The sequence below is a fragment of the Rhodamnia argentea genome, chromosome 6 (genome assembly GCF_020921035.1).
Source record: "Rhodamnia argentea isolate NSW1041297 chromosome 6, ASM2092103v1, whole genome shotgun sequence".
Lineage (NCBI taxonomy): Eukaryota > Viridiplantae > Streptophyta > Magnoliopsida > Myrtales > Myrtaceae > Rhodamnia > Rhodamnia argentea.
This window is the reverse complement of record NC_063155.1, coordinates 8,892,647-8,918,723: the sequence shown is the minus strand read 5'-3', so window position 1 is coordinate 8,918,723 and position 26,077 is coordinate 8,892,647. Positions and strand designations below refer to the sequence as shown.

Here is a 26,077-nt window from a genome sequence, read left to right as displayed (position 1 = left end):
TTTGTATTTTCTAATTTTTTTCTTTTTTTTAATCTTTTTTCTTTTCCTTATTTATCATCGGTAGCCGATATCGGGCAATGGCCGTTTATATGCGAGGGCTCGACGTGGCCACCCTTAATTGTCAAGGGGTGGTGTCGCTACTCTTGCCCAGGCGAGCCATTGCAAGCCTTGCCCAAGTGACGGCCAACCACACTTGGGCAAGGCGACCAATGAGGATTGACGGGCTATTATCGGTCGTAACAAAGAGACAAAAAAGGAAAATGAAATGCTATTTTAGACCCTTATTTGAAATAAAAAAGCTATTTCAAACCCTCATTTGAAATAAAATCCACTTCAGGCTTTTGTTTGAGAAAATGAGGACACTTCAAGCTCTTAGTTGGAAATTCTCCCCGATTTTTTAGATATGATGTCCCGAATTTTGTTGCTCACCTATTTAATATAGAGTTCTATTAATGAGTATCTTGATATACTGATTAAATTAACTAAATATAAAAAATATATAATTCTGAAAACATTGATTATTCGTATCTCGAAGGCAATTAGTGCATTAAATAGTTATGTTTTGTTTTTGTTTATTCAGTATTGAACACTTCTAACAAAAATTCAAAATTAGATATGCATTTTCTTTTCTAAACTTCCTCCAAAAAGAAGTAATTTCCTTTTGTGAGGGCAATTAGGTAAGACTATTTGAAAAAAGGCAATAATTTATTTTGCATATTTAATTCAAAAAAATTGATAAAAAATAATTTTTTATTTATCATATTTCTAACTATTGTCTCTAACATTGCTTTGCCATTTTGTAGAGCGCATGTCGAACTCATTACCTTTGTGCATTTTTCTCTGGGTTGATGAAGTATCAGGGGGAGGCGGGCAGATCAGGTCATGACATGGAGATGCACGTGACGGAGAAAAGAGAGACAAAAATTTCATGACATTTTTGAATGCATGATCGGGAGACAAACCCATCGACGGCTTGATTCATCTCTTGGAGTGTGATTTACACAATTCACATCGTGTCCTTCTTGATGTACGAAGTTTATGTTTTTGTCCCTTTTATTTCGAAATCCCTTCATCTGTAATTGAATTTCTTGCATCATTAGTGATCGATCTTCTTCGACTCGAGGTCTAATTAGTTGGAACATTACCCGAAAAATCATAAACTTTTTCATGTTTTTCCATTTAAGTTCATTCAGTCAATTTTAGTTAGAAAATCACTAATGTGGGCAATTTTAATATTTTTAAATTTGTTTGGCCATAAAATTGCCCGAGACCTAGCGATGGTCCGTAGAGAGAAAAAGAAAAAAAAAGTAAAAAGAAAAATAGAAAAAAGAAAAAAGGGAAAAGTATAAACAAAAATTTAAAAAATATTAACAATCGTCCACGTCAAGATCGATCGTGCCATTTAGGACGACCAACATTCATGTCGGTGATTTCCTATCAAAATTTTTCGAATGGACTCAATTGACGGGATGTGAAAAGGCCTATAGCTAAATTGACAAAATTAAAAGTTTAGAACTAAATTTGCTAAAATAAGTTTAGGATTTTTTAGACAATTTTTTCATAATTATTCCTCTTGGTTAGGTGGACAATGTGACCTGGCTTAAGTATGTTCTGCAATCCATCCTCTCTCTTTGGCCTTGTCGGTAAATATGTTTCTTGAGGCGCAATCTTCTTAGGTAATAATAAACATTTTCCTTTTCCTTCTGGCCGGATCTCTTCCGACCCGGCCCGGTCCCTTTGTTCGGGCCAACATGTCAATGTTTGGATGCAAGAGGCCCAGTTAACCCCACTGCCCAACTGACTTTAGCAGTTCATATTCTTCTGTGAAAACATGTCATGTGCATTTTTTTAACATAGTTCAAAGAAATTTTCATGATCTTGAAGCAATTCCCGGCAACATCGCCTCGAAGAACACTGATATGCAAGCAAAATTGGAACTCACACTCGGTCGGAATCGCCGGAGAGCGTGCATTTGCGTGAAATTACAACGTTATTTGTGCCATGGGAAAAGGCTATATGTTACCCCAGAGGAATAAACACAGAGAGGCAACTAGGCACACCAAACTGCTGTATCTGTGGACCAACAGGTTTGCACCTGAAGGCTGTGTGCTCGGACCTGGGGTCAAAATGTCGGTAACATTTTCTTTCGGGCAAGTGTAGCTGCAGCGACTCGGGCGGACGACCCTATATACGCCATTGTAAGCCAAAACGTAAATGTCCTTGCGATTGTCTTCCCTGAAAGAGTAGATGTAGTCCAGAGACGGAAGAGAGCTTCCTTGCACGGAGTCGCACTTTATAGGCGAGTCTTTCGCACAGCTGAAAGGTATCTGACTCGAAGTAAAGTTGCCGCTATTCTCCGGAGTCTCCACACCCGCCCAGAGCCCTCCAGCGTATAAGTCCGCGTACAAGTACCTAAAGAACGCGCGACGTTATAGTTAAGTGGTCCTTTCTGCAGTAACTTAGAGACCAAGACATGCTATACAGAACATCCACAATGAGTACCAAATAAAGACATCCACAATGAGAACCAGATACAGAACATCAAATGCAATTCGACGGGCATCTCTACTAACCTTCCATACATGCACGGATCGGTGGTTGATCGATAAAAGTAGCCGCCGGTAATGGCCGCGGACCCTAGCTTGTTATTAACCTGAGAATGATTATACCCCAGCACAGGAAATATAGTGTTTATCGCCTTTACCGAAGTATTTCCTTCAGAGGCGTAATGATAGAGACCCTCGTAAACATGCCAGCCATAGTTTCCGCCCTTGGTGATTAGATCGACCTCTTCGTATGTATCCTGTAGATTATGATGATCGATTTCAAGATTGGTTCCAGAGACAGTCTTGAAGTGCCTATCAGTCAATTAGCACTCTAACCAAATACCAGACAGTTTCTGAAAGAACCCCAGCAAAGAAAAACTTAGTTCAGTTAAGAGGAAGTGTTTAGCCCGAAGCCAGTGGCAGAGACATGTTACATTGGTTTTGCAAGTGGTCTTTAGCAAGTAACTATGGCATACACCCAGAAGCAACACTTTCCCATCGAGACGGTTCTTTTTGGACAAAACTATGAGTGCTAGTTAAAGATGATGAACGTGAAAATATTTCTAACCTGCCCAACATCTCCACACATAAAATAGGAAGGCCTCGCCGTGTCAAAGCTGCAACGCCATGGATTTCTCATCCCCAGAGCCCAGATCTCAGGCTGCAACTCGTTATCTTCGGTGAAGGGATTGTCACGGGGTATAGAGTAGTTTCCCCACAGACCAAGTTTGCTTATTTCATCAACACCTAAAGCACATTACAAGTAGCAACTCAGACAATAAACCTGAAACTAACAATCCACAGCTTGGCACGGTGAAATGATGATGGCATCAAGGTGGGTTTGGAAAACAGCTAGGTTGATTTAGCAACGTATTCAAAAGAAGGCGATACTGCAGATGTTGTTACTCACTCGGGATGTTATCAACATCAAGCCTCATGATCTTCCCGAGCAACGACTTTTTGTTCTGGGAAAAGTTGTAGGGGTCGCCCGAGTTATTAGGCGAGCCACCATCTCCCATCATGAAGTATAAGTACCCATCGGCGGGTCCAAAGAGGATCTGTCCTCCGTGATGAGCGGTGAATGGAAGGCCCATAGTAAAGATCCTTCTCACTTCGATCGGTTTGGCACTCTTTGCCTGGAAAAAACGATGGGAGCTTGATCATGTAACTGTCCCTCAAAGAGCAACAACGTAAAAGAAGTCAAGGTTGATGTATGTACCATAGAAGGCTGAGATGCAGAACCATTAGCAGAATATTCTGCAATGACAGTTTGGTATTGGCACGGTTGAGCGCCGCTATCGGACGGTAGCTTTGAAGGGTCACAATTCACATCCGAATTACATGAACATCTTCCTGTACAACCGGCCCACTTTGACTTATCGCAATTGAACGAAGCAAACAGCCGGCCATTCGCTGCAAAGTGTGGATGGAATGCAATACCCATCATCCCAAATTGTGTGTCGAAATGAACTTCATCAGTCAGGTCTAAAAAGGGGCTTGACTCATCGATCTCCAAAGATCCTCCTGATCCCTGCTCGGGAATTGTAGCAAGCCAAATATATCCCTTCTGGTCAGAGAAGAAAGCGCGGTTCGACCCATCAGGATGGGCGACCATGTCAAGATATGACCCATTCCCTATCTTCTCGAGGCACAACCCCTTCGGAGGGCTAGGTGCTTCTGTGCTATTCAGCTTAACAGCCTCACCATCGAAACATACGGATTCATCAAGTGATGCTCCACCAAACGCCTTGCAGAAATCTCCTTTGGACTGCCAAAGTGAAGTCAGTTTAGTGAAGTTGGCATTGACTGGTAGTCCGGCTTGTCCTTGTAAGGAAGGCGCAAAGGGTGAGTTGAATATCGATATGTCTCGACATGTATCCCATACTCTGGAGCAGAAGTCAGTCGCTGCTTGGTCGGACTGTGATGAATTAGCTGAAACAGTCGAATTGCACAGGATTGGAACTGGCCTAGGCATGATATCTACTGTAAATAACTCGGCTGAGAAAGGGTCACATTTCTGTGAGCCGCAATAGAGGGTAAACAAATGAGTCCAAAATTTTATGGAAGATTCACAGACAGCAATAAAAAGCACATCAAGTAAATTTCAGAGTGTCGTTAGATGAAATTTTCTCATCATGGGCTAAGTGAGTATCACGATACGTGAGAGGAAATCACGCGTACTTTCTATATGCGAAACTTCGACTGGGTCATGATCAATGGCTAAGTGAGCATCATGAGAGCTACTGCATTTTCAATCCACTATTCGACCACGAAAACAATCATGTTGCCCGAAAGTCACTATCCAAAATGCCTCATTAGAACTTCTCTTGGAAATCAACGTCCTTATAGAGATGTGCAAAATTTTCAAATCGAAGTATGTGTGCAAAATCTCAGCTTCCATTCAACAGCCAACAGGCAATTTTAACATGGCAGGGGGAGCATAGGGCGTACCGCGCAGAGGATCGATTTCAAAATCGATGCACAGGCAGAGCCGGACACATTCATAGCTTGAAACTGCTTCTGCAGTTGCGTATCTTCAGTGGAGTTGCAGCATGTGCTTCCATTGTAAGGGCAGAATGTCAACGGGGTAGTCGGGGTACTTGGCGATCCTATTAGCATCGCAGGAAGATATCAACAGGATTCAGACAACTAAGCATCTCTTGCACAAAAGTTCATGGCAAAAGCAAATCACGAACTTTGAAAATGCAAAGGGTAAAAGAAAGCAAGGAGAGAGAATCTGAACTCACTTGAATCAGTGCACAGAGGAAGAGAAGCTGTGGGACTCGGAAACATCAGCAGGGAGCTAGAAACCAGAATGACAAGAGCAAGAAGACCACCCATCATATACCAGAATCTCCAGAAACCAAAACAAAGTAGGTTTTTTTTCACATCACCCTCTGCACTTTATAGACACCCAGTGGAAGATATGGAAGGAACACAGCTCCGAATTGACAATTGGAAACATTTATCTGCAGAAAAACCAAAACTTTGGGAGGTTTGAACATTCTGAGCACTGCCCAACTACTCTTATCTTCCTTTATTTCACTCCATTATTGGCCCAATCTCTCTCTCTCTCTCTCTCTCTCTCTCTACATACTCTCTTGAGAACGGCATCCAGAAGGGGCAGATATAAACTATTCTTCCTGTCTCTTTAGCCTGAGCTTCTCCTCTCTCTCTCTCTCTCTCTCTCTGACTCACGACTCACAAGCCTTCTAAGACTTTTTCTTCTGTTCAAACCACTGGGCGAAAACAGGTCACCATAAAGACTTTAAAATTAGAGACAGAGCTGGTGCCGGGGTGCCTCCACAGTTGACTTTTTACATGAATAAATCTCCTTTTTTCTCTTTTCAATCCAAGAATTCAATTGGGGTTGGTTGAGAAGGAACCCTACCCCGCCGGATTCTCAGCGCCAAGTGGGCATGATAAATCTTCGTTGGCTTCTTGTGTCCTGTGTTGTGACCACAATTCATCGCCTCTGTTCTGTGAGCTCAAACGGTAATATCACTTTCACACGCCCAAAAAGACATAAACGCACTTCAAGAAAATTTCCAACTGTGTACAGAAACACAATACACAAACCCCACTCGCACTTTGCGTCAAACAGTGGGCAAAAACCAAGACTTTCGCGTGTCATGATGATGACATGATCTCCTTTTCTTGCTAAATATGCATAAATACAAAAAGAAGAAGAAGAGGAGACATGCCTGTGCGTGGAAACAAAAGATGGTTCTTGCATATGATTTGATTCTGTTCACAGCGACAGATACGATTGTAAAAAAGACCTCTCCTTTTGTTTATGTTTTTGCCTGTTTTTCACAGGGCCAAATGGGAGGAGACAGAGACAGGGCAAACAACGCGAAAACAGGAGCCGTGCCTGGCCGGGAAGCTCTTCTAAGAACTTAAAAAAGGTCGTCACATGCACATCATCACTGCCAGACAACACGCCTGCACGTCTGCAATAAATGGTTAATTAACCTAAGAGTCAAGGTTTGATGTCTCCTATTAACTTAAGCGAGGAAGCACAGAACAGAAGAGAAGGTGGCGTTTGATAATGGACCCAGATGACCATTTCTTCCATTTTCGCCCTTGGGTTCACAGGAGAACGAAGAAGAGAAAGAGCTGTTCTTCTTGGCCTGTCCTCAGGCGAGGATTAGTCAAAGGAAGGATTTTGTTCATATTGGCAAAGTACGAAAGAAAATGATGGAAAAAAGGGGTTTTTGAAGCTTTGACTTTCGAGACGGAGTCGCTTTCTTCTTTATTGCGCTCTTCACATTGACTTGAGAAGGTCGAAAGTCACCATTTGTCGTTGTTCTGTTGATGTCGTGTTTGGTAACGTTTTCAGGACCGGGATTAAATTGGAGCAGCATTCTTTCTTCCGATTCTATTCACATAACTAGTGATTTGCAAATTACAAGGTAGGGTCGAGGAGGGCCGAGGGTAGAATCTTGAATCGGACCGAGCCGGCCATAAGAATCGGTTCGGTTCCAAGTTCCCGCAGTTATCGATCCAGTTCCCAATTCCAAGAAAAGTGGAACTGGTATTGTGAGGTTCGGTTCCCAATTCTTGGGTAAGAATTGATCGGGAACTGAACTACTAGTACCGGAATCCGCGAACTTTTTTTATGTTAAGTGCTTTAAACATTTTATTGTTTATTATATTTTATGTGTTCCTCTTTTATGGATTATTGCTCCTGATATATGGTGATTTTTGTTGTTGCATTTACTTTGATTTTGTTCAACTGAAAATGAAACAAAAAAAGAAGAAGAAAAATGGCTTGGTTTTCGGGAAAACCCTAGAACCGACCATGGAGCCTATTGACATGGTAGGTTTCGGAATCCAAAAATTGAGGAACCAGTTGCGACAAGATAAGCTTCAAATTTAAGGTGAAACCTGGACCGACCTTGAAACCACTCACTTCATTTACAAGGCAATGAGAGGCTGCTTTTCCAGCTTACAAAAAAAGTCATTTTTCTCGGGCAAACAAACCGAAACTCTCTATCTTTCCCCTCCGTTCGACTTTCCGGTAGTTCTTTATACTCAAGTTGCAGTCACCCAGCATGTTTATCTCGCAAAATACTGAGAAAGTAAGAAAGATCATGTGAGAATATAGCTTATGTAGGCCAATATGCCTATGTTGAAGAACAACAAAGGCCACATCAACCCAACCAATGGACAAGATAGGCTTCAAATTTAAGGTGAAACCTGGACCGACCTTGAAACCACTCACCTCTGTTACAAGGCAATGAGAGGCTGCTTTTCCAACTTTACAAAAAAAGTCATTTTTCTAGGGCAAACAAACCAAACTCTCTATCTTTCCCCTCCGTTCGACTTTCCAGTAGTTCTTTATACTCAAGTTGCAGTCACCCAACATGTTTATCTCGCAAAATACTGAGAAAGTAAGAAAGATCATGTGAGAATATAGCTTATGTAGGCCAATATGCCTATGTTGAAGAACAACAAAGGCCACATCAACCCAACCAATGGAAAGATGACCATGTTGTTTTTCACAAGAAGGTTCTAAATTTCTGACGCTTTTGTCTCTATCAGAGTCAACCGAACAGATGGGGCCATTTGGAAAAACACGAATCCAATGTAATTGGTTTGCAACTTGCATTGCATTGAATTGACTTGAGCTCCCCTCTTGGTCAGCCCTTTTTCGTTGTTAATGCGACACCGACGCCCTCTTTGGACTATTCGTTCGCCCCGGCTTAATCGCAAAGCGTCGTCCATCGCAAACCACCTCTCCTTTTTTTTTTTTTTTTTTCACTTTAATCAATGATGTTTGGATTTTGAGTTTGACCTATCAAGTTGTGTGCTTCTTCTCGTTTCGGGCATGCCAAATTCATTGAAAACTTCATGATAAAGAAAAATATTTTTCATAAATATCATTGATGATATTCATTTCACATCGAGAACGCATCAAAACCTTGTAACATGCCAATATATAGGCTTGTGTATAAGTCTTTATGGCGAATTCCAAATGAAACAAATGAACTACTTCATCTTTTTCCTGTTTCTTTTTTGCTAGAAAATAGAAAAATGAGAATGGAAACCATAAAACTTTACACTCTCTCAAATTACCACAGCAATTTAATTAGTAGCTGATCAATACTGAACAGACAATGGAAAGACCAGTTGCCTTCAGTTCGAATGAACAAAATGAGTAGATAATTCTAATGGGAACAGAATCTGAACTGCATGTCTCCACTTCTCCCTACGACAAAGCAAGAGCGATCATCTGGCGACCCAAAATAAGTTTGGCAGTAAAGAAGGACCCACCGATGCAAGTAGCGCTACTTCGATAGCATTCAAGACTGCTGTACAGAAGTTAACAAGTACTTGCGCGAAGCCACATACCCCATAAATTGCCAGTTTTAAAAGTTCTCCCCGTGCCTTGGATCTTGGAAAACAAAAGCTGCTATCGCATTTTTCAACTGTCTAGCGCACCAAGTGCTTTCATGTCCTCCAAGAAAGCCGTGTACGAGTCATCGATGCCCTTTGGAGCAGAAGAAGATGAACTAACAACCTCTGGCTTCACAACTGTAGGAGTCATGGGTCGCGGGGCCACTACTGTCGTTGGGACTGCTGGCTTTGGTTTTGACTTTGGAACCACAGACTCTCGCCTCACCCGAACAGATGCAGGAACCTGTTGCCACATGAATATGCTCAGCTAAACTACCAAGTAATGAATATGACACAGAAGGCCAGAAAAGGAAGATGCAACGATAGCAGTGAGCAGAGGAGAATGGACTAACCATGGCCGTAAGTTCCGGCGTGTGCTGAGCAAGTGGCCTTTTAACAACAGTTGGGGCTGCTGACTTCACATATGATGGCTTCGGGGGTACAGGTGGCCTAACAGCAGAGAGATCATCTTCTAGCAGAGTGGGTGGTGGACCGGGCGGAAGCGGGGGCCTCATCATCAGAGGGGCTCCAGGTGGAGGGCCATATGGTGGCCTTGGAAGCAAGGGAACCATCATTCCTGGTGGGACTCCCTGGTTGGGAAGCCCGGCAGCAGATAATGGTGGCCGCATATCTGGTGGAGGTGGCGGCGGCCGGAAACGTGACATGCCAGGTGGTAACACATCAGGCTGCATGGTTGGCATCATACCAGGTCTAGGCACTGGCTGTTGTTGCCTTGGAGGAGGTGGTGGTGGTGGGACCAAGTTAGTGACATCCTTGTTGTCGGAAGTATTACTGACTTCATTTTCAGTTGAGCCCTCAGATGGATTACCTGCAGACTTCGGTGGCAATCCTGGAGGAGGTGGTGGTAATGGAAGCATGGCAGATACCTTCACAGTTGAAAGAAAGGAGGACAGGTAAACATTAAATTCCATTCATGTCTATCACTAAAGCATGAGAAATAGCAAGAATATCCAAGTTAGAGTAAAGACTTGTGCATGCTAGTATCCACATATTACTTCTAAGCTTTAGATTTCGATCTCCATCAATTTCAGATTAATGGCTTAAGCATACTAGTCAATCTTACTCCTACACATGTATAGGAAGAGATTACCTGAGTATCCTCAGGTCCCTGGTGATCTGCTGACAATGTAGATAAGATTCTATCATTTACCCCAGGAGGAGGTGGCTGAGCAGATTGTTGCAGAGGTGGAGGCGGTGGAGGTAAAGGGCCAGGTGCAACTGGTTCTTTAGGTGGTGCACCAGGAGGAGGAGGGGGACCTGGAGGTGGTGGAGGCAAAGGAGCACTGCCATTGGTGGCAGCAGGCCTTGGTGGCAGTGGAGGCGGAGGAGGTAGAGGCAGAGATGCGTCTAAGGCAGGGGCATCACCAGAGGCCAATGGCAGAGGAGGGGGAGGTGGAGGAGGAGGAGGAGGAACTGCAGAAGGATCATCCTCTGCGCCTGAATTAGATGACGATGCACCCGCAGAAGTGCTTGCAGAAGCCGTAGATAATGGAATTCTCGGTCCTACAGCACAAAGTTGCTAACTCAGACAAATGACGAGGGAGCATGTAAAAGCAAGGAGTGAGAACAAAACCAATACCTATTGATGATTTAAACATTGGGGGCTTCCCAGGTGGCGGGGCTCCTGTAGGATTGAGAGTAGGATGATAGTATACAGAATCCTGTACCAAAAATGGAGATCATGTCAGGGGTGTAAATAGAAAAGGGTCTAAAGTTTCAAATTACTTATAAATTACCTCAGGCTTGGGGTGCTTGACTCTCTCTTCATCTGCACTTGCCCTTCTTCGGGGGGGTCCCAGATGGCTGCAAAGCCAAAAAACTCACTATTTCTAGAGAAGGCATTTCTCAATACACAAAAATAAAGACACAATACATATGAATGTGCAAATTAAACAAAGAAGCACAGCCTACCTAAACATGACAGGGGTTTCACCCTTTTCACGCATCTTCTCTTCATATTCCTGCACAATAACACAAAAGAGCCCACTCATTACTGGTGGCCAGATTTTTAGGTTATTTGACACTCTACATTCCATTTTAAAGATGGCACAGTAAAAGAATATTGTGAAAAAAGAAGATAATCTGATGGAGAGAACATCTGAAAAGAAAAGAAATGCTCAACCATCTGATTACATTTCAAAGAACTTCCACGCATCAATAATGAAAAGGGTGAAGAATGCTCCAATTACATTGTCCCATTTCTCCATCAACTTTAAAATTCAGCCAATCTGGAAAGGGGGGGAATAGTCCGTGAACGATTCTTAAGCAGCATCACCCAAACATCAACATCGTCAAATTAGTGTCTTCATCCTCTCTCATGTATTCGACAGCAAAAAGGTACTGCCAAGTACTAATTTAATTGAAAAGTAAAGAATTATTCAAAATACCACCCATTAAAGGCATCGTCATCTTTTCAAATAGGTATTAATAGCGAGATTTTCATGTTACCGCTTGTGACAGCTAAATCACCTCTCCGAACAACAATCGTCTGGCCAATCATCCAATTAGCTTGGAGATATGTAAAAAATAGGAATCCCTTCCTCAGAGCTGATTAAATTAATAATTAAAAAGGGATTACCCAGAGACTCAGTAGCCAGATTCATACCAAGGACCACAAGAACTATATCACAAGCTGTCCATCAGTCTTGTCTATCATCCTGTAAATAACACGACGCTCTCAAGTTCTAATGTTTACAAAGCTGAATGTAACAAAACTGAAATATAAAATTGACTTTTATAGAATTGACTTTTATAGAAAAAGGCCACACCTGCTTTTCCTTCTGCCAGAATGTCTCAATTATATCATATTTTATCAAGCATTTGCTGTTTTAGTTGGAGATTTATACAGTTATAATTTGCATCAAAACTTAGTCTACCAAATCGTGATGTTAACTAAGAACATGAGCAAAAAAATTTAGCATTTGCCAATGGACATAAAGGAAAGTAAAAACAAACAAAAAGGGAGGTGAGGGAAGCATAACATCATCAGCAACACCTGTCCTGAGAAACTTTCCTCTATCTCATTTCTCTGCTATCCTCTACCAAAACAAACCAATTGTCAATTCATCCAGCAGAGATACAAAGGGCATGAAGAAAACAATAGGTTCATCCCTACAGATCATGTCCTAGGATTTTGTATCATAGACGGAAGTAGGAAGCTACATACAGGTGACAGCAACCACCCCTCATTATATGCAATGCAAGAAAGCTTAGCACAAACTTTAGTAAAAAAAAAAACCATCGTTTGGAGGAAAGAAAATCATTCCACATTCTTGAGCATAAATTTTAAAATAAATTATCTAATTATTAAAAAAGCGACTGACTACCAAGACGTCCCTTCAATCACAAGGCAAAGCATCTATATGTCCATCAACGCACAAGCTTCGCTTGCCGATTTTTTTGATGAGATAAAATTGCATTGATAAGGAAACTGTTCAAGTATATCACTTACAATACAACAACAGGAAATAGAGATTGGAAAGATAAACCTTCTTAACAAAAATAACAATTGCAGGAGGAATCTCGAGTTATTTCTTTGCCACGATGAAAGATATAACTACAGAAGCATGACATCATCCAGAAGAATATCTAATCAAGTCCTGAAATTCCCTGCAATTCCTATGGACTTGATTGTTTACTTGAAAACACTAGACTTCACAATTTTAAAGAAACATGAAAGAACATGAATAAACATACCTTTCTCTTCTTTAGAACAAGATTAAGTGTGTCTTCCAGTTGTCTCTTCCTGTGCTTTCTAGCTTTATCCAAAGCACCATCAGCTTCTGCAACAATAACAAAAAATGTGAACTTGACCTATCAGAAGAGGCTATGAAAACAAGGTGCAGCCACAAATCAGAAAGAAAAAAGAATTTACATTGAGATACAAGACAAGCACAAGGATGAAAGTCTACAAAGACTAACAGAAATCTGCCAAATGCGAAACTCTCTTCCCTCGTCAATAAGATGTACAAAACCCAAGCAAAGATTTAAGACAGGCAAAAAAAAACACAAGTCGAAACAGAAAGAGAGGGCAATAGAATATTTTTTGGGACACCAAGCCTATCTAGTAGGGGTGATCGGCTCATGGGCAGTCCAATGGAACCGGTAAACTATTCAATGTCTCATGATATCCCAAAACAACACAACAAAGAATCCAAGTGCCCACTGTCCAAGCTCTAAAGTACAACAACCGAGAAGCAAAACGACGAGGCATAAAAAATTTATGAGCAGGGGAAGAAGAGGGCAGGGAAAGAAAGAATACATTTTGGTTACATTTAAGAAATTAAAAAAAAAAATTTAAAATCTTTCGGTTTGGTCCAATCTTGTACCCCTAGAACCGGAAGCGGATTGCCTGGACACCGGTTACAATTTTAAGGACTGAAGAACCAAACCGCCGTCCTCCAGAACCAGGAACCGGACCTCCAGTCTGATCCGGGCGGTTCCCGGTTCGGTCGGTCCGACTTACTCACCTTGCTATCTTTGCTCGAAAGAGTAGTAGTTTATCACAATAGTAATCACATCACACTTAATGGGCCAGCCCATCAACCCGATTTAGGATTGGGTGATCAGGCACAGCAAATACATACAATTGAAGGTCCTTGAAAAGCAAAGGAATGTAATATTGTATCGAAATTCCCCAATTTTAAGCAAGTTGAAAGATGCGATGGTTTTCGAAATCCAAAAGAAAAAAAGGGAACAAGATACAAGCAATTTGCTAAACATGCATGAAATTCTTGCTATTTCTACACGCCGATAACCCACATTCAAGATACCCCTCAACCAATCAAAGCGCAATCAACATATAAAAAACACATTATCTATGTTCAATACATAATCACAAACTTTTCCTTAAGGATTGCTCTTTAAGAGTGACAAATAAAAGTCCAAATTGCATGTGATTGATCATCTCCCTGCAAGGAGTACTTTTCTTGCACTCTCCTCATTTTGCTTCCAACAAGAATTTGTGCTTGCCTCATTCAATACCACGTGTTTTGTTGAACAAAAGAGAACATTCAGTCTAATGAGCTTTGACGTTATAAATTAGTAAACAACGAATCTTCCACCATTTTTTTTGTGACTCGTTCTAATGAGTATTTCCTTGGAAGTTTTCTATTATTAACCAGAATGTAGTTGATAACATCGAAAAGATCCCTATGCAATATAAAAACGAAAATTGGGAATTTTCGAAGTGTCGTCCAGTCCCTAATTCCACACTTATTTTGTTCAGAAGAGGAAGTTTCAAATTAAATAGGATATAATTTTAATAATATCCAAAATACATATTTCAATTTTACACAGATGAAAAAAGTTTACATCCATGCAACACATGGAATGCTACTAGTATTGCCTATTACAATGCATATCTTGGTCATTAAAACTGCACAAAAAAAAAAAGTTGGAGCACGCTCAGCTGATGACATGGTATCTTTCGCAAAGTCACCACTGTATTAATTGTTTCTTATACGAAGAAGACTTCTCCACTGAAATCCCATCAGGCCATCACTATACAAAGCTCACTATCCGTATCTTTACACCATCGATATCACTACGTTCCATTTGTGATAATGTCCTTCTCTAACAGATAGGATAAGCACTTTTCTCCTTGTGGAAATTGTCCTTCTCTAGTAGTGTAATCAGTCCTTATAGAACGAAAAGAATAATTACTTTTGAAGTGCTTATGTTGCAAACTCCCAAGTGTGATAGGTCCTCTCGACTTACAAACTTCATCCAACACAATGTGTCATTTGACAAGCACACTTAGATGCCACTGGACACACACTCATATATACTTAAACATAATGTAGGATTACATTATTCAGAATGGTCTTGTGCCCTATAGAGCCGATGCTGAACTAAGTTAGGACTAAATCTATGCCCAACCACTCCGACAAGAACAGGAAGTCTCTGTGAGCGCGCGCGCGCTCGAGAGAGAGAGAGAGAGAGGATCTCTTCGAGAAAAATAAGTAAGAGAACGGTAAAGCAAGCCAGTCAAGCAAACTTGAAAGTTCTGATTACCATCTACATTATTAAGGGAGAAGTCGCACAATTCTAATGCATGATATTTCTTTCAACAAGTAATGAGAAAGAACATAACGACAATCTTGATAAACCATCACATCTCTGCATCTCTAAAAGTTCAATCCACCTTAACGGAAGGAAAATAACAAGCGGCGATGGAATGGGGGGAATCAAGAATTTCAACACTTACTCATCATCTCCAGCTTCTCAATCTGCTCCTTCAAGGTATCAGGGTCCTTCTTCAGAATCCCCACCTCCCTCACCTTCTTCCTCTCCTTCTTGTTCTGGAACAAAAATTACGGACAGGGACAAGCTAAGAAATCAGACAGAGCAATCACCAATTGCTGATTCAACGCCGAGAATGTCCAATGATGAGAAGAAAAATTTACGTGACGGGGGGGAAAAGCAGCTAAACCTAACAACATGCCATGTCGATCACTCCAAGGCAGTGAGGAATCGAGTCCAAAAGCTAGGGCAAGCAAAAACTCGACGGACCCCGTAACCAAATAAACGATTCAAGAAAAAAGAAAACACAGAAGGTCGCCGGCGAACAGAAATCGCTCACCCGTTTCAATTCCTTCTTGCGAAGCTCCTTCCGGTACGCGTCCGTAGGGTTCATCACCTTCCCTCCCTTCGTCGTCTTCATCTCTCTCTCTCTTACTGTGCGGCTTGTGAGGACGACGATTGAGCGTTCGAGATCAAATCGATGAGGGGTTTGGCTATCGGAAGAACGAACGATCCCCTGGCGCTGCCAAAAACCAGACCAGAATGTGCAGAGCCAGAGCTCACCGGCGGAGGAGCACAAAAACACGAAAACACGCTCTCTAAACCGCGAATCACCGCATTCCACGTGTCCGAAATGGCGAAATTGCCCCTGGTGTTCGGCCCTCGTGCTTATGAAGATGGGGGCCGTATTAAAATTGAGGCCCGTTTTGGCGATACGGGTCGGGCCCATGTCTGTGGAATCTGACTCATCGCGAGACGAGCCCAGCAAGCGCACCCGACCCTCTTTTGTGGCCCGAACGTAGAACTTTTGGATAATAATCCGAACCGTATCGATTTTAAGGGTGATCGCCTGATCGGTTTTAAGGTGGGTAGATTCTAAACCTAGAAGCCATGGAACCGAACTCCTAACCTGTCCTGTTTGTCCGGTCTGATTCCACGGTCGACTAGGGAACCTTTTTTTATTTAAATCAAGACAATAGCAGATACGGCAAAATAGTATGAGCAGCAAACCGACTCAAAGCAAAATATCGCTATAAAACATAGATAAATATAAAAGCAATAGGAAAGTTAAGATCATGTAAGAAAGTCAATTCCTCTTCCTCCAATTTCATAAAAAAAAAATATGTTCTAATCGGTTTTTGAGTGTGAAGGGATTTATCGGAACCGAATCAGATGATCACATAGAGAATCGAGAAAAATTGAAAGACGCACGAGATTACCCGGGTTCACCCCAAGATTAGGGCTACGTCCCGCAAAGAGATTTTCATTATATTTTTCGGTTTACAGCCAATTCGCATATTACAATGATAAAACCAGGCAAAATATATATGTCCAAAAACGGGCTAAAAAACCTAAATCTCTTAATCCCAACCATACGGGCCAGCTTAAATAAAAGCCCAAATTCGTAGAGGTTTCGGGGGCGCTACCCCCGAACCCCGCTCTCACTCACCGTGCGGGCGGCCGTCCGTCCGCCGACCGGGCAATGGAACTCCCGTCGGGAGGCGCCGCCCCCGAACCCCCGCTCGCAGACCGGCAAGCGGGACACCCGTGTCGGGCGCGCTGCCCTCGAACCCCCGCATCCCGCGCGCAGGGGTCACATGTCGTTGGGTAACACTTCGGTTTCCCTAAGCTCACGTGGGCGTACCCGGTGTGAGAAACAAGGGTCTCCGAAGGATTCGTCAACTCCAACGGGTAGGTGGGTTCAACACCCACATGTTGGAACTTATCGGCGTAGCACCAAAACTAGGAACCGAGAACCGAACCGAGGAATTGAACTTGTTTCCATGACCGGTTCAATCTGATTCACGGGTAGAGCCGAACCAGTTGCACATTCCTAATTGATTTAACTGTATTCGAAATCAGTCATCTTTGTTCCTCCATTGCCCCCAAATTAGCATTGCTGATTCATGCATTTTCCAGCACAATCCAAAGAAATCTTCAAGCTAGATCGAGTAAGATTTTTAAGCAAACATAGTCAGCTGCCATCCTCGAACAAGAGCTTGCAAAGAACTCGACATTAGTAGTTGGGGACGTATTAATTAGTTGTGACCTAGTCTCAAGAATTCTTTGGGATTCAAGAGAACTTGGACCAGATGTTTTAAGGGTTTAATTCATTTGATTGTCCCCTCATGTTTTGCCAAAAACGAGTCTTTGATTAGTTGAACGGTGTGATGTGAGGGTATAATATTGTATTTTCGTTGCATTGAGACATGATATATGAAGTCCGAGGTTCACTTCAAAATTCGATCCTTGCAAATCGCCCCGACAATCGGGTCGGTATAAGATTTTGAGCTGAAATTTCTAAATCGAAAGGGATCGATCTTTTTTCTATCGGCAACACAAACGGGGTATGATCTGATCGCGATTCTTCATGTTACAAATTGAATTAGTCTCCATCCTACGTATTGCCATCCAATTTTGTGCAAGAGAGGCGGGTTAGATCTAATGCAATTCGTTGACCGATGCTCTCGTTGGTTCATTGTTCGTTTGTTTATCGACTAGGAAGGTGGCCCAATTGCCACGTCTACAAGTGCCACGTCACCAGCTCCACGGGGTCCGGGGAGGGGGCGTGGACGGCACGTGGATGGACCAAGGCGGCACGTGCCTTCACCAAGCTGCACTTGCGCGCGTAGCACGGACGCAACCGGACGAAATCAAATGCAAAATATAACATAAGAAAAACAAATCACTACCTACTGATGACGTCATAAATTGACCGGGACACATCGAATGCAAATATAGTACGTGCATGAATATTTGTATATCCAAAGGCAATGGCATGGACCGTTCCGTGACGACGACCTATTGCTTCGGCATGGTTCGCCCCGGATTGAATATATTAATCCAATTATTAAGTCCAAAATTCTTTTTTTTTTATCTCATAAAAAAGTGTCAGTTTTGTGTCCGGTCCCACTTCTGATTGGACATTTTCTCGTCTTATAAAAAGACTTCAACTTTTAACCAGTATCCGAATCTGGTCCCCGTCTAGTTTTTATTGAATTACAATGTTGTCCTTACAGATTCAACGAGTTATTCCACACGTGCTCGGCGTAGGCTTATTGAAGGCCAAATACTGATATTCGCCGAAAATGTGTGTGTGTGTGTGTTTTTTTTTTGTGAAACAAACAAATTCGGGGTACAACTAGGACACAAGCGAAAGTTGGCCTTTTAAAAAAAAAAAAAGTTACTCAACTAAAAGTTGGTGCTCTTTCATGAGAAAAAAATAAACATTCAGTTAGAATCTCCATTATGGTTCAAATTTTTTTTTTATGAAACTTTAGTTTGTGTTCCAATTCTGATTCAAACTTGTTCCTCTCGAAAAATGAGAAGAATTACGACCCTATTTCCTTAAAAATCAGAAATTTGAGTCTCAATTCTGACCAGAACCTTACGCTTCCTTAAAAATCAGAATTTTTTTTTTGTCTCATTAAAAAGTATCGGTTTTGTGTCGGGTCCCAGTTCTAGCAGGACATTTTCTTGTCGTAGTTCTTCTCATTTTTTGAGAGGAACAAATTTGGATTAGAATTGAGACACAAACTAAAGTTTCATAAAAAAAATTTGCACCGTAATTGAGATTCAACTCAAAAGTTTTTTTTTTTTTTTTTTGTGAGGCAAGAAAAGGTTCGGGCTATAATAGGAACTCGACCTAAAGGTACTATTTCAAAAGACAAACAAATAACGGTTCAAGCCGGAATTGAAGCTCGAGCTGTCCGTCGCTCGTGTTTGATTTGATCGTTTCGTTTCGATTCGGATTTTTAATGGGTCGATCGAATGGCACAATGCATGCGGTCACGTGAATAAAGTGTACAAAATTCGTTTGATGGCGATCGTTTCCCCTAAAGAGCAAACTAACGATGCGATTAATGTCGGAAAGAGAAAAAGGACAGCATAGAAAGAAACAAGAGAATACGTTGATCCTAAGGCCGTTGGGTACGACGTTGCTGTCGCGCCTCCGTGTCAACCGATTTTTAAAAACGTAACCGAAATTTAAAAATACTCCCCCACAACCTTTCAGGAACGACTAGGAGCTACGGAACAGAGAACTCTTCGAAACCCCGTCGATAAATTCCACGCCATATCTTCTTGTTCTTCCTCTTCCGCTTCTACTCTCTCTCTCTCTCTCAATCTCTTCGAACCCCACATGTTTGTTCTCACGGCACATGGGGGGCAGCGAATCACCCGAATGCCAGCCCAGCACCGAGGAGGAGGAGGAAGAGGAGGAGGTGGCGCCACGGCTCCTGTGGGCGGCCGAGGAATCTCTCTCTGGGATCCGGCTCACGGAGGCCCCGATCCTCCTGCTGGTCTACTTCCACAAGGCGTTCCGCGCTGAGCTTGCCGAGCTTTGCCGCGGTGCGGCTGCCCTCGCCGAGATGGGGCCCCACGGTCGCCGGGAACGCCTGCGGGGGCTCCGCGGGAGGTTTGAGTTCTTGATGCTGGCACATGAGTACCCCAGCGCTGCGGAAGATGAGGTTAGGATCAGAATCAGGCACTGTGTTACCTGGGTGTGGATTGCTGTCATACAAAAAGTTTGCTTCCTGTTCTTTTTAGCTTGGATGCTGAGAGAGGGAGAAGACAACAGAGCCTTTTTCAATCCTCTCCTTTTGGGCAATCTTTAGTTAATTTAGCGTTTGAGAGAAATCACCACCCGACTCATTTTGCTATTGGGTTAAAGAAATCGAAACTGGTACCAAAAGCGATCTCGGCAATTAGCTTAAACTCGGTTTTTTAGTAGAAGATCGAGGAGAATAAGATGAGAATCTTTGTAAGGTCAAAAGGTTGTGCCTTCCTGAGGCTCCATAGTTGGATCTCTATGCAACTTTAGCAAGGCATGATTGACTTTCCAAGAGCAATGGGCTTTATCAGCTAATACTTGTTCACAAGGAATATACAGCTTTATCCATGGTGGGGTCTGGAAGATAGTGGGAAGTGATTCAGAACATTAGCTCAGACAAAAGAGCATCATGTCTTGAGAATACATAGCTCTGGAAAGGAGGAACAAATTGATTGCTCTTATGCAGAGTGCTTTATGCTTTTCTTCTCTCCTTTCAATCACAGTTCAGGATCATAATCTGTAGTTGCTTTTCTAATTCACTCCGAAGGGGGAATCGACATTATCGTTTTGCTGTCCACTGCTAACATGCACATCAACACAGCCTTTAACGAAGTTCTTGCAGAAACTTCTGAGTTCTTGGACCATTCAAGATAAGAAAGCCAATTGACTGCCGGACCACCGAAAACGGTGCAAATTGACAGGTCACTTTGAAAAGGCTGAAAAGGAAAAAATTCAAATGCCTCGGTTCCATGTTAATCGACGCTTAAGTTAAACTTTTATCTGAAGTCATAATTGGCATACTCACCAACCTTTAGAGATGAAACTCCTGAAAACTGGGCCGGGCATTATCATAATCTTTGCAACATGTCTAGCATAGGTATCTTTAGGTAATATATTAGGTGATATATCGCAATGATTCTATTAAATAAAGTTGGTTCTTTGCTTTTTCCCCGGCAGGTTATATTTCCGGCATTAGATTCACATGTAAAAAATGTAGTGTGTACATATTCACTCGAACATAGGAGCATAGGCGAGCTATTCAACTCGACCATTCGTTTCTTTGATTTATTGATGGAGGATGACGACAATGAGCCCGAGCCATATCAAGAGCTCGTGTTTTCCCTCAGCACCGTCCAGTCATCCGTTTGCAAGCATATGCGTAAGGAAGAAAAGCAGGTAGCGCTTACAATCCATCCATTTCTATATTTTGAGCAGTTTAAGAGTATGGTGATGGCATGTGACTTCCAGATGAGTAGATACACAGCTCGTTCGTACTGTTTAGCACGTATAAGGATCAGATGATCTTAAAGCTGTTTCATTTGCGCATTTTATGTGCAAGGAAGCTCGCTTGTTAGTTGCTAGATAGTCTCACTATTTCTCTGAAGTAATTACTCATTGATTAACTTTGCTCAGTTGTGTTTCTTCTGACTTCAGTTTACATGACTTTAGGTGTTTTGGCTGCTGATGCAACGGTTTTCCCGGAAAGAACAGGCTTCACTTGTTTGGCAATTCCTATGTGGTGTCCCGGTCATGCTTTTAGAGAATTTACTTCCATGGATGATCTCCTTCGTTTCCCCTGACGAACAGGACCAAATCAACGATTTTGTTAAGGAAACGGTCCCTGAAGAAACCCTGCTGCAGGAGGTAGGCCAATGCCGAATCTTTTTTAAGGCACCGCATTCTACTTCCCGCGTTTAATAAGTTCAAACGTCTTGTGCAAAAGGTAATGATAGGCTGGCTTAGGAAGAAAGATTGGTCATACTTGACGGGAAATGTCGAGATTAGATCGATGTGTGAATTATACGGCAGATCTGCAAGTGGGGAAAGCACTCTCGAGCAGCAGCAGCCGCGAGCTAAAAGTGTTGGAAAAATTCCAAAATTCTCTCTGACCAATGGTTTCAAAATTTGGCACGGCGCCATTAGGAGAGATTTCGAAACAGCACTAGAGGCGCTCCATCTACTCAAAAGCTCAGGGACGTTTTCCAATTTGCCGGCAGTGCTTTTGCAGCTGAAATTCCTTTTAGATGTGCTAGTCTTGTATAGGTACTCAATAGTTTTCGTTATTACTTCACATGTTCCCTTATCGAGGGCTACCTCGTTTCTCCTGATGATTTATGTTCTTGATGCTTCTTTCCAACTTGCAGCAATGCATTGTGTCAAATTTACTATCCTGAACTAAATGAACTAGCTGATGGCCGTGAATTTTCCTCATTTGATTGGTTTGCGTACGAGAGCCAAATTGGACGTCTTCAACAGTTACTTCGCATTGATGCGCAAGATGAGATGTTCCGATGCGATCTTATAGAGCAGCTTTCCCGCGAACTGAAGTCGTTTCAAATGGAAATCAACAGATTCTTTTCTTACCAAGAGATAGAGGTACACTTTTTCCAGTACACAATGGCCCTTACAGAGTTAAGTTAGGCCAACATTTTAATGCCGAATTCTGTTGGATTAGGACATTTGAGGGTTGATAATATCTTTCTAGATTAGCACATTCAAATATTTCTTTGTTAAACCAGGAAGTTATTTACATTTCCGAACCATTTTCGACTATGATACAGTCATGCACATTATTTCAGCTTTTGTCAGGTACTTAACGTGATTAGCATGAACTGCAGTCATGAAATGCAAATGCAGCTTCTGTACACGAGCATATGCACGTTGCCTCTCGGATGGATCGAATGCGTGATCACTTGGTTTTCGGCTCGTTTATCAGCGGAGGAATCGAGGTCCATTCTTGTTAACATAAACCGAGGAGACAACAAGGTTGGCAGTTCTTTTACCTTGCTACTGCATGAGTGGTTCCGCATCACTTGTTCAGGCAAGAAATCCATCGGGGAATCCAGGACGGACGCACGATATTTGTTCAAGACGACATTGTTTACACTGCCTGAACATTTCAAGGGAGAAGCCGAGTTTTCTGCTTCAACCTCACAAGCGGATAATAAATCTTGCAGAGGATCTTATCCCAGGTTATTGGGAACTGATTCGGCCGCTGTTATTAAGTTGAATACATCTCACTCTGGTAGAATTGCTTTGAGCTCGTTCTTTTCTTTGAGGCCGAAGGCATCGAATAACTCAAAGTTTTCCGCAGTGAACAATGATGTTATTTCAAATATGGATCGGTGGGAGCCAGTCGATATTATCTTATTCTTCCATAAGGTTATGGAGAAAGATCTTACAAATCTTGTCCAAAAATCACTTAAACTAATGGAAGATGCCGGTTTCCTCGAAGATTTCCAGAAACGATTTGTTCTAATATGTAGTTTGTATCAAATCCACAGTGATACAGAGGATGAGGTAGCTTTTCCAGCTTTCGAAGAAAAGGGCAAAGTTCAGAACATGAGCTTCTCCTACACCATTGACCACAGACTCGAAGCTCAACACATTAGCGATATATCGTCCGTTCTGGATAAGATCTCTAAATTGCACATCTCTTCAAATGATTCTGATTTAAGTGCGAGGCAAAGGCATCATCATCTATGTTTAAAGCTTCAGGATATGTGCAGGTCCATGCATAGGATAGTCTCTGATCACATCCGAAATGAGGAAATTGAAATTTGGGCTTCAGTTAGAGCATCCTTTTCTGTTGCAGAACAGGAAAAGATCATAGGCTGCATGCTTGGTAGAATAAGAGCTGAGGTACTACAAGACATGATACCGTGGCTTATGGAGTCTTTGACACCCGAAGAACGGCAGACGTTGATGTCCACATGGAGACATGTGACAAGAAACACAATGTTCGACGAGTGGATGCGCGAATGGTGGGAGGGGGATAGTGTGAAGAAGGAGGTGGAGTTGAATGTCTCGTCCAAAGACATCCTCGAGGAACGCGGGGAAAAAATTCGGAACCAAGTAGTCAACTTACCGCAAGGGCGTGCTACCATTTCCAAATCCAAGCAACTGAAAATGAGCTCAGCTGATAAAGGAAAATTGTACAGGCATAAGTCTGATGTGGAGTATTCCAAGTGCACAGAACTTTCTAATGGTGCTGCAGAACATCTGCAAGTTAGCCATAAGTCCGAGGACCAAGAGAATGTTTCTGCGATGAGTCAAGAAGAACTGGAAGCTGCAATTAGGAGAGTGTCCCGTGATTCTTCCTTGGATCTGCATAAGAAATCATCCATCATACAGAGTCTGTTAATGAGGTTGCACTTCTGAATCATCATTTAGTTTTTTACTCCCACTTTTAAGCAATGACTAGACTACCCGATTCACAGTGTTCTCTATCTTGCATGAATATCCAGTCGTTGGATTACTGCCCACCAGAAATCTAACTTGGCTCTCAGTGTCTCGAGCGATGGAGAAGACATACCTGGTCGTTCTCCATCTTATCGTGATCAGCTCAAGATGACTTACGGATGCAAGCACTACAAGAGGAACTGCAAGCTTCTCGCCCCATGTTGCGACCAGCTCTACTCGTGCAGGCGTTGCCACGATGAGGAAAACTATCATTCAGTTGACAGGTGCGTGCAGTATGACACGACTCTTGAGCATCTTCTTCTTCTCTCATAGTTTTAGGTTCTGACTTTAGTCCTCAGCACTTTCGCTGATCTTTCGATGTGATGCAGGAAATCTATTACCAAAATGATGTGCATGAAATGTTTGACGATTCAGCCAATTGGAACCACGTGCTCAACAGCTTCGTGCGACAATTTGTTGATGGCCAAATACTATTGCAGAATCTGTAACATATACGACGATGAAAGGTGAGAGAACATCTTTTAGCAACCATAGTTGTGGGAGCTAACGGTCTTCAATGCCAAAACATGCTGTATGTCCTGCTCTTTCCTTTAACGGCAAAACAAGTCACGTTAATTATTTCACAGGCAAATCTATCACTGCCCTTACTGTAACTTGTGTCGCGTGGGAAAGGGATTGGGCATCGAGTACTTCCATTGCATGAACTGCAATGCCTGCATGTCGCGCTCCCTTGCAGTTCACAAATGCAGACAGAAATGCTTAGAAGAAAACTGCCCAATTTGCCATGAGTACATTTTCACATCGAACTCTCCGGTAAAGGCCCTCCCCTGTGGCCACTTGATGCATTCAGCATGTTTCCGGGTATGCATTTCTTCATCGTGATTAGTCTTCATGCCTCTCCGTACAAATATTGGACTTTTAGATTGACGATCCTCATTCTGTTTCCAGGAGTATACCTGTACTCACTACACATGTCCGATTTGTAGCAAGTCTCTAGGAAACATGCAGGTTAGTCTCCCATTAGCAGGAATGAGCCTTATATTGTCCTCTAAGATCCTTTGACATCTTGATTATACTTCCTTTCTTAGTGTACAAGGTGGTTGTTATTCTTGATTGGCATGACGCCAACATTGTTGGTCGACAGAACGAAATGCGAAAAGGAGTTTACAAGAACCTAGCATACAAAAGGATTTATTTGACAGATACTAGATTTCAACATTGTGCAGGGTTATTTTCAAATGCTGGATACACTTTTGGCTGAAGAGCAAATGCCAGACGAATATTCTGGCAAGACCCAGGTTGATGTAGCTTAATGCTTTAGTTCGCTTTTAATCAGCGCATATTCTTCTCTCACAAGTCCTTACTTACATCGAAAAATGACGGACAGAACATATTAACAGGTTATTCTCTGCAACGACTGCGAGAAGAGAGGAAGCGCATCTTTTCATTGGTTGTATCACAAGTGCGCACATTGCGGTTCATATAACACAAGGCTGCTTTGACTCCAACCTAAGACGTCCATCAGACAACTCTCCTCGGCATTCGCATAGCGCAAAGAACGATGTTGATTGTTTTTCTTCTTCAAGCGGGTTCAGGCTCGCATGAGTTGCTCTATGTATCTGCTTCACATGATGCAAATTCCAGTGATCGAGGAAATATAAAGCTTACCTTTTCATAGTGGGAGAATATGAAGTGAGTAGGAAGAGCTTCTGGTGTGCCAAAACTGCAAAAATTTCAGTCACAAATGTCTGCCAATTACTGTAATGTTATACAGTACAACGGCAGCACCGTAGAAGCTCCTGGCCTCATATATCTCTGAAACGATTGCTAGGATTTTCATCTGATAACTGATCCTGCTTGAGTTTTTGCAAAAGTAGTTAAAGGGACTCGATGGAACAACAACAATGAATGAGCTCAACGACTCGATTTGTGCTGTACGAGTTACATAGATGCTTCTGCAGTTGTTTGTCGACGAATAGTTGTATGTATGGTTTATTGTTTCTTGATATATACTGATCTAGAGTCAGGACAAATGAAACTTCAGTCGCAGAGATTATCCGATCTCGTCACGTGTAAAACATTGTTCATAACAATTGACCATGGTACGATG

General features: G+C 42.2%; 3 protein-coding genes across 9 annotated transcripts; 1 reads left to right on the top strand and 2 right to left on the bottom strand.

Annotated features, from left to right (window-relative positions):
• Positions 1-1,858: 1,858 nt before the first annotated feature.
• On the bottom strand, positions 1,859-6,344 carry LOC115741439 (HIPL1 protein). 2 transcript variants are annotated; one of them, XM_030675333.2, is made up of 7 exons: positions 5,294-6,344; positions 4,998-5,155; positions 3,766-4,563; positions 3,457-3,682; positions 3,115-3,293; positions 2,574-2,803; positions 1,859-2,412 (listed from the first exon to the last, which is right to left on the bottom strand). In XM_030675333.2, exons 1-7 carry the CDS (start codon positions 5,388-5,390, stop codon positions 2,013-2,015), a joined length of 2,088 nt encoding a protein of 695 aa, XP_030531193.1. In that variant the 5' UTR covers positions 5,391-6,344; the 3' UTR covers positions 1,859-2,012. The 2 variants fall into 2 exon arrangements, with proteins under 2 accessions (XP_030531193.1, XP_030531194.1); XM_030675334.1 differs by lacking the exon at positions 5,294-6,344 and having other exon boundaries at positions 3,766-4,544; positions 4,998-5,131.
• Positions 6,345-8,519: 2,175 nt separating this feature from the next.
• LOC115741458 (protein EARLY FLOWERING 5) lies at positions 8,520-19,343 on the bottom strand. 3 transcript variants are annotated; one of them, XM_048281314.1, is made up of 10 exons: positions 19,319-19,343; positions 15,553-15,645; positions 15,178-15,271; positions 12,666-12,751; positions 10,881-10,930; positions 10,706-10,772; positions 10,549-10,630; positions 10,060-10,472; positions 9,302-9,835; positions 8,520-9,192 (listed from the first exon to the last, which is right to left on the bottom strand). In XM_048281314.1, the coding sequence occupies exons 2-10, from the start codon at positions 15,631-15,633 to the stop codon at positions 8,977-8,979; spliced, it is 1,623 nt and encodes a 540-aa protein (XP_048137271.1). In that variant the 5' UTR covers positions 15,634-15,645; positions 19,319-19,343; the 3' UTR covers positions 8,520-8,976. The 3 variants fall into 3 exon arrangements, with proteins under 3 accessions (XP_048137271.1, XP_030531221.1, XP_030531222.1); XM_030675361.2 differs by lacking the exon at positions 19,319-19,343 and having other exon boundaries at positions 15,553-15,802; XM_030675362.2 differs by lacking the exons at positions 15,178-15,271; positions 15,553-15,645; positions 19,319-19,343 and adding an exon at positions 11,548-11,626.
• LOC115741456 (zinc finger protein BRUTUS-like At1g74770) lies at positions 19,327-26,028 on the top strand. 4 transcript variants are annotated; one of them, XM_048281311.1, is made up of 12 exons: positions 19,327-19,681; positions 20,722-20,940; positions 21,214-21,408; positions 21,488-21,807; positions 21,909-22,140; positions 22,354-23,912; positions 24,012-24,230; positions 24,336-24,473; positions 24,594-24,828; positions 24,916-24,975; positions 25,194-25,265; positions 25,355-25,590. In XM_048281311.1, exons 1-12 carry the CDS (start codon positions 19,373-19,375, stop codon positions 25,451-25,453), a joined length of 3,657 nt encoding a protein of 1,218 aa, XP_048137268.1. In that variant the 5' UTR covers positions 19,327-19,372; the 3' UTR covers positions 25,454-25,590. The 4 variants fall into 4 exon arrangements, with proteins under 4 accessions (XP_048137268.1, XP_030531220.1, XP_048137269.1 ...); XM_030675359.2 differs by having other exon boundaries at positions 19,328-19,681; positions 25,368-25,589; XM_030675360.2 differs by lacking the exons at positions 24,594-24,828; positions 24,916-24,975 and having other exon boundaries at positions 25,368-26,028.
• Positions 26,029-26,077: the final 49 nt, after the last annotated feature.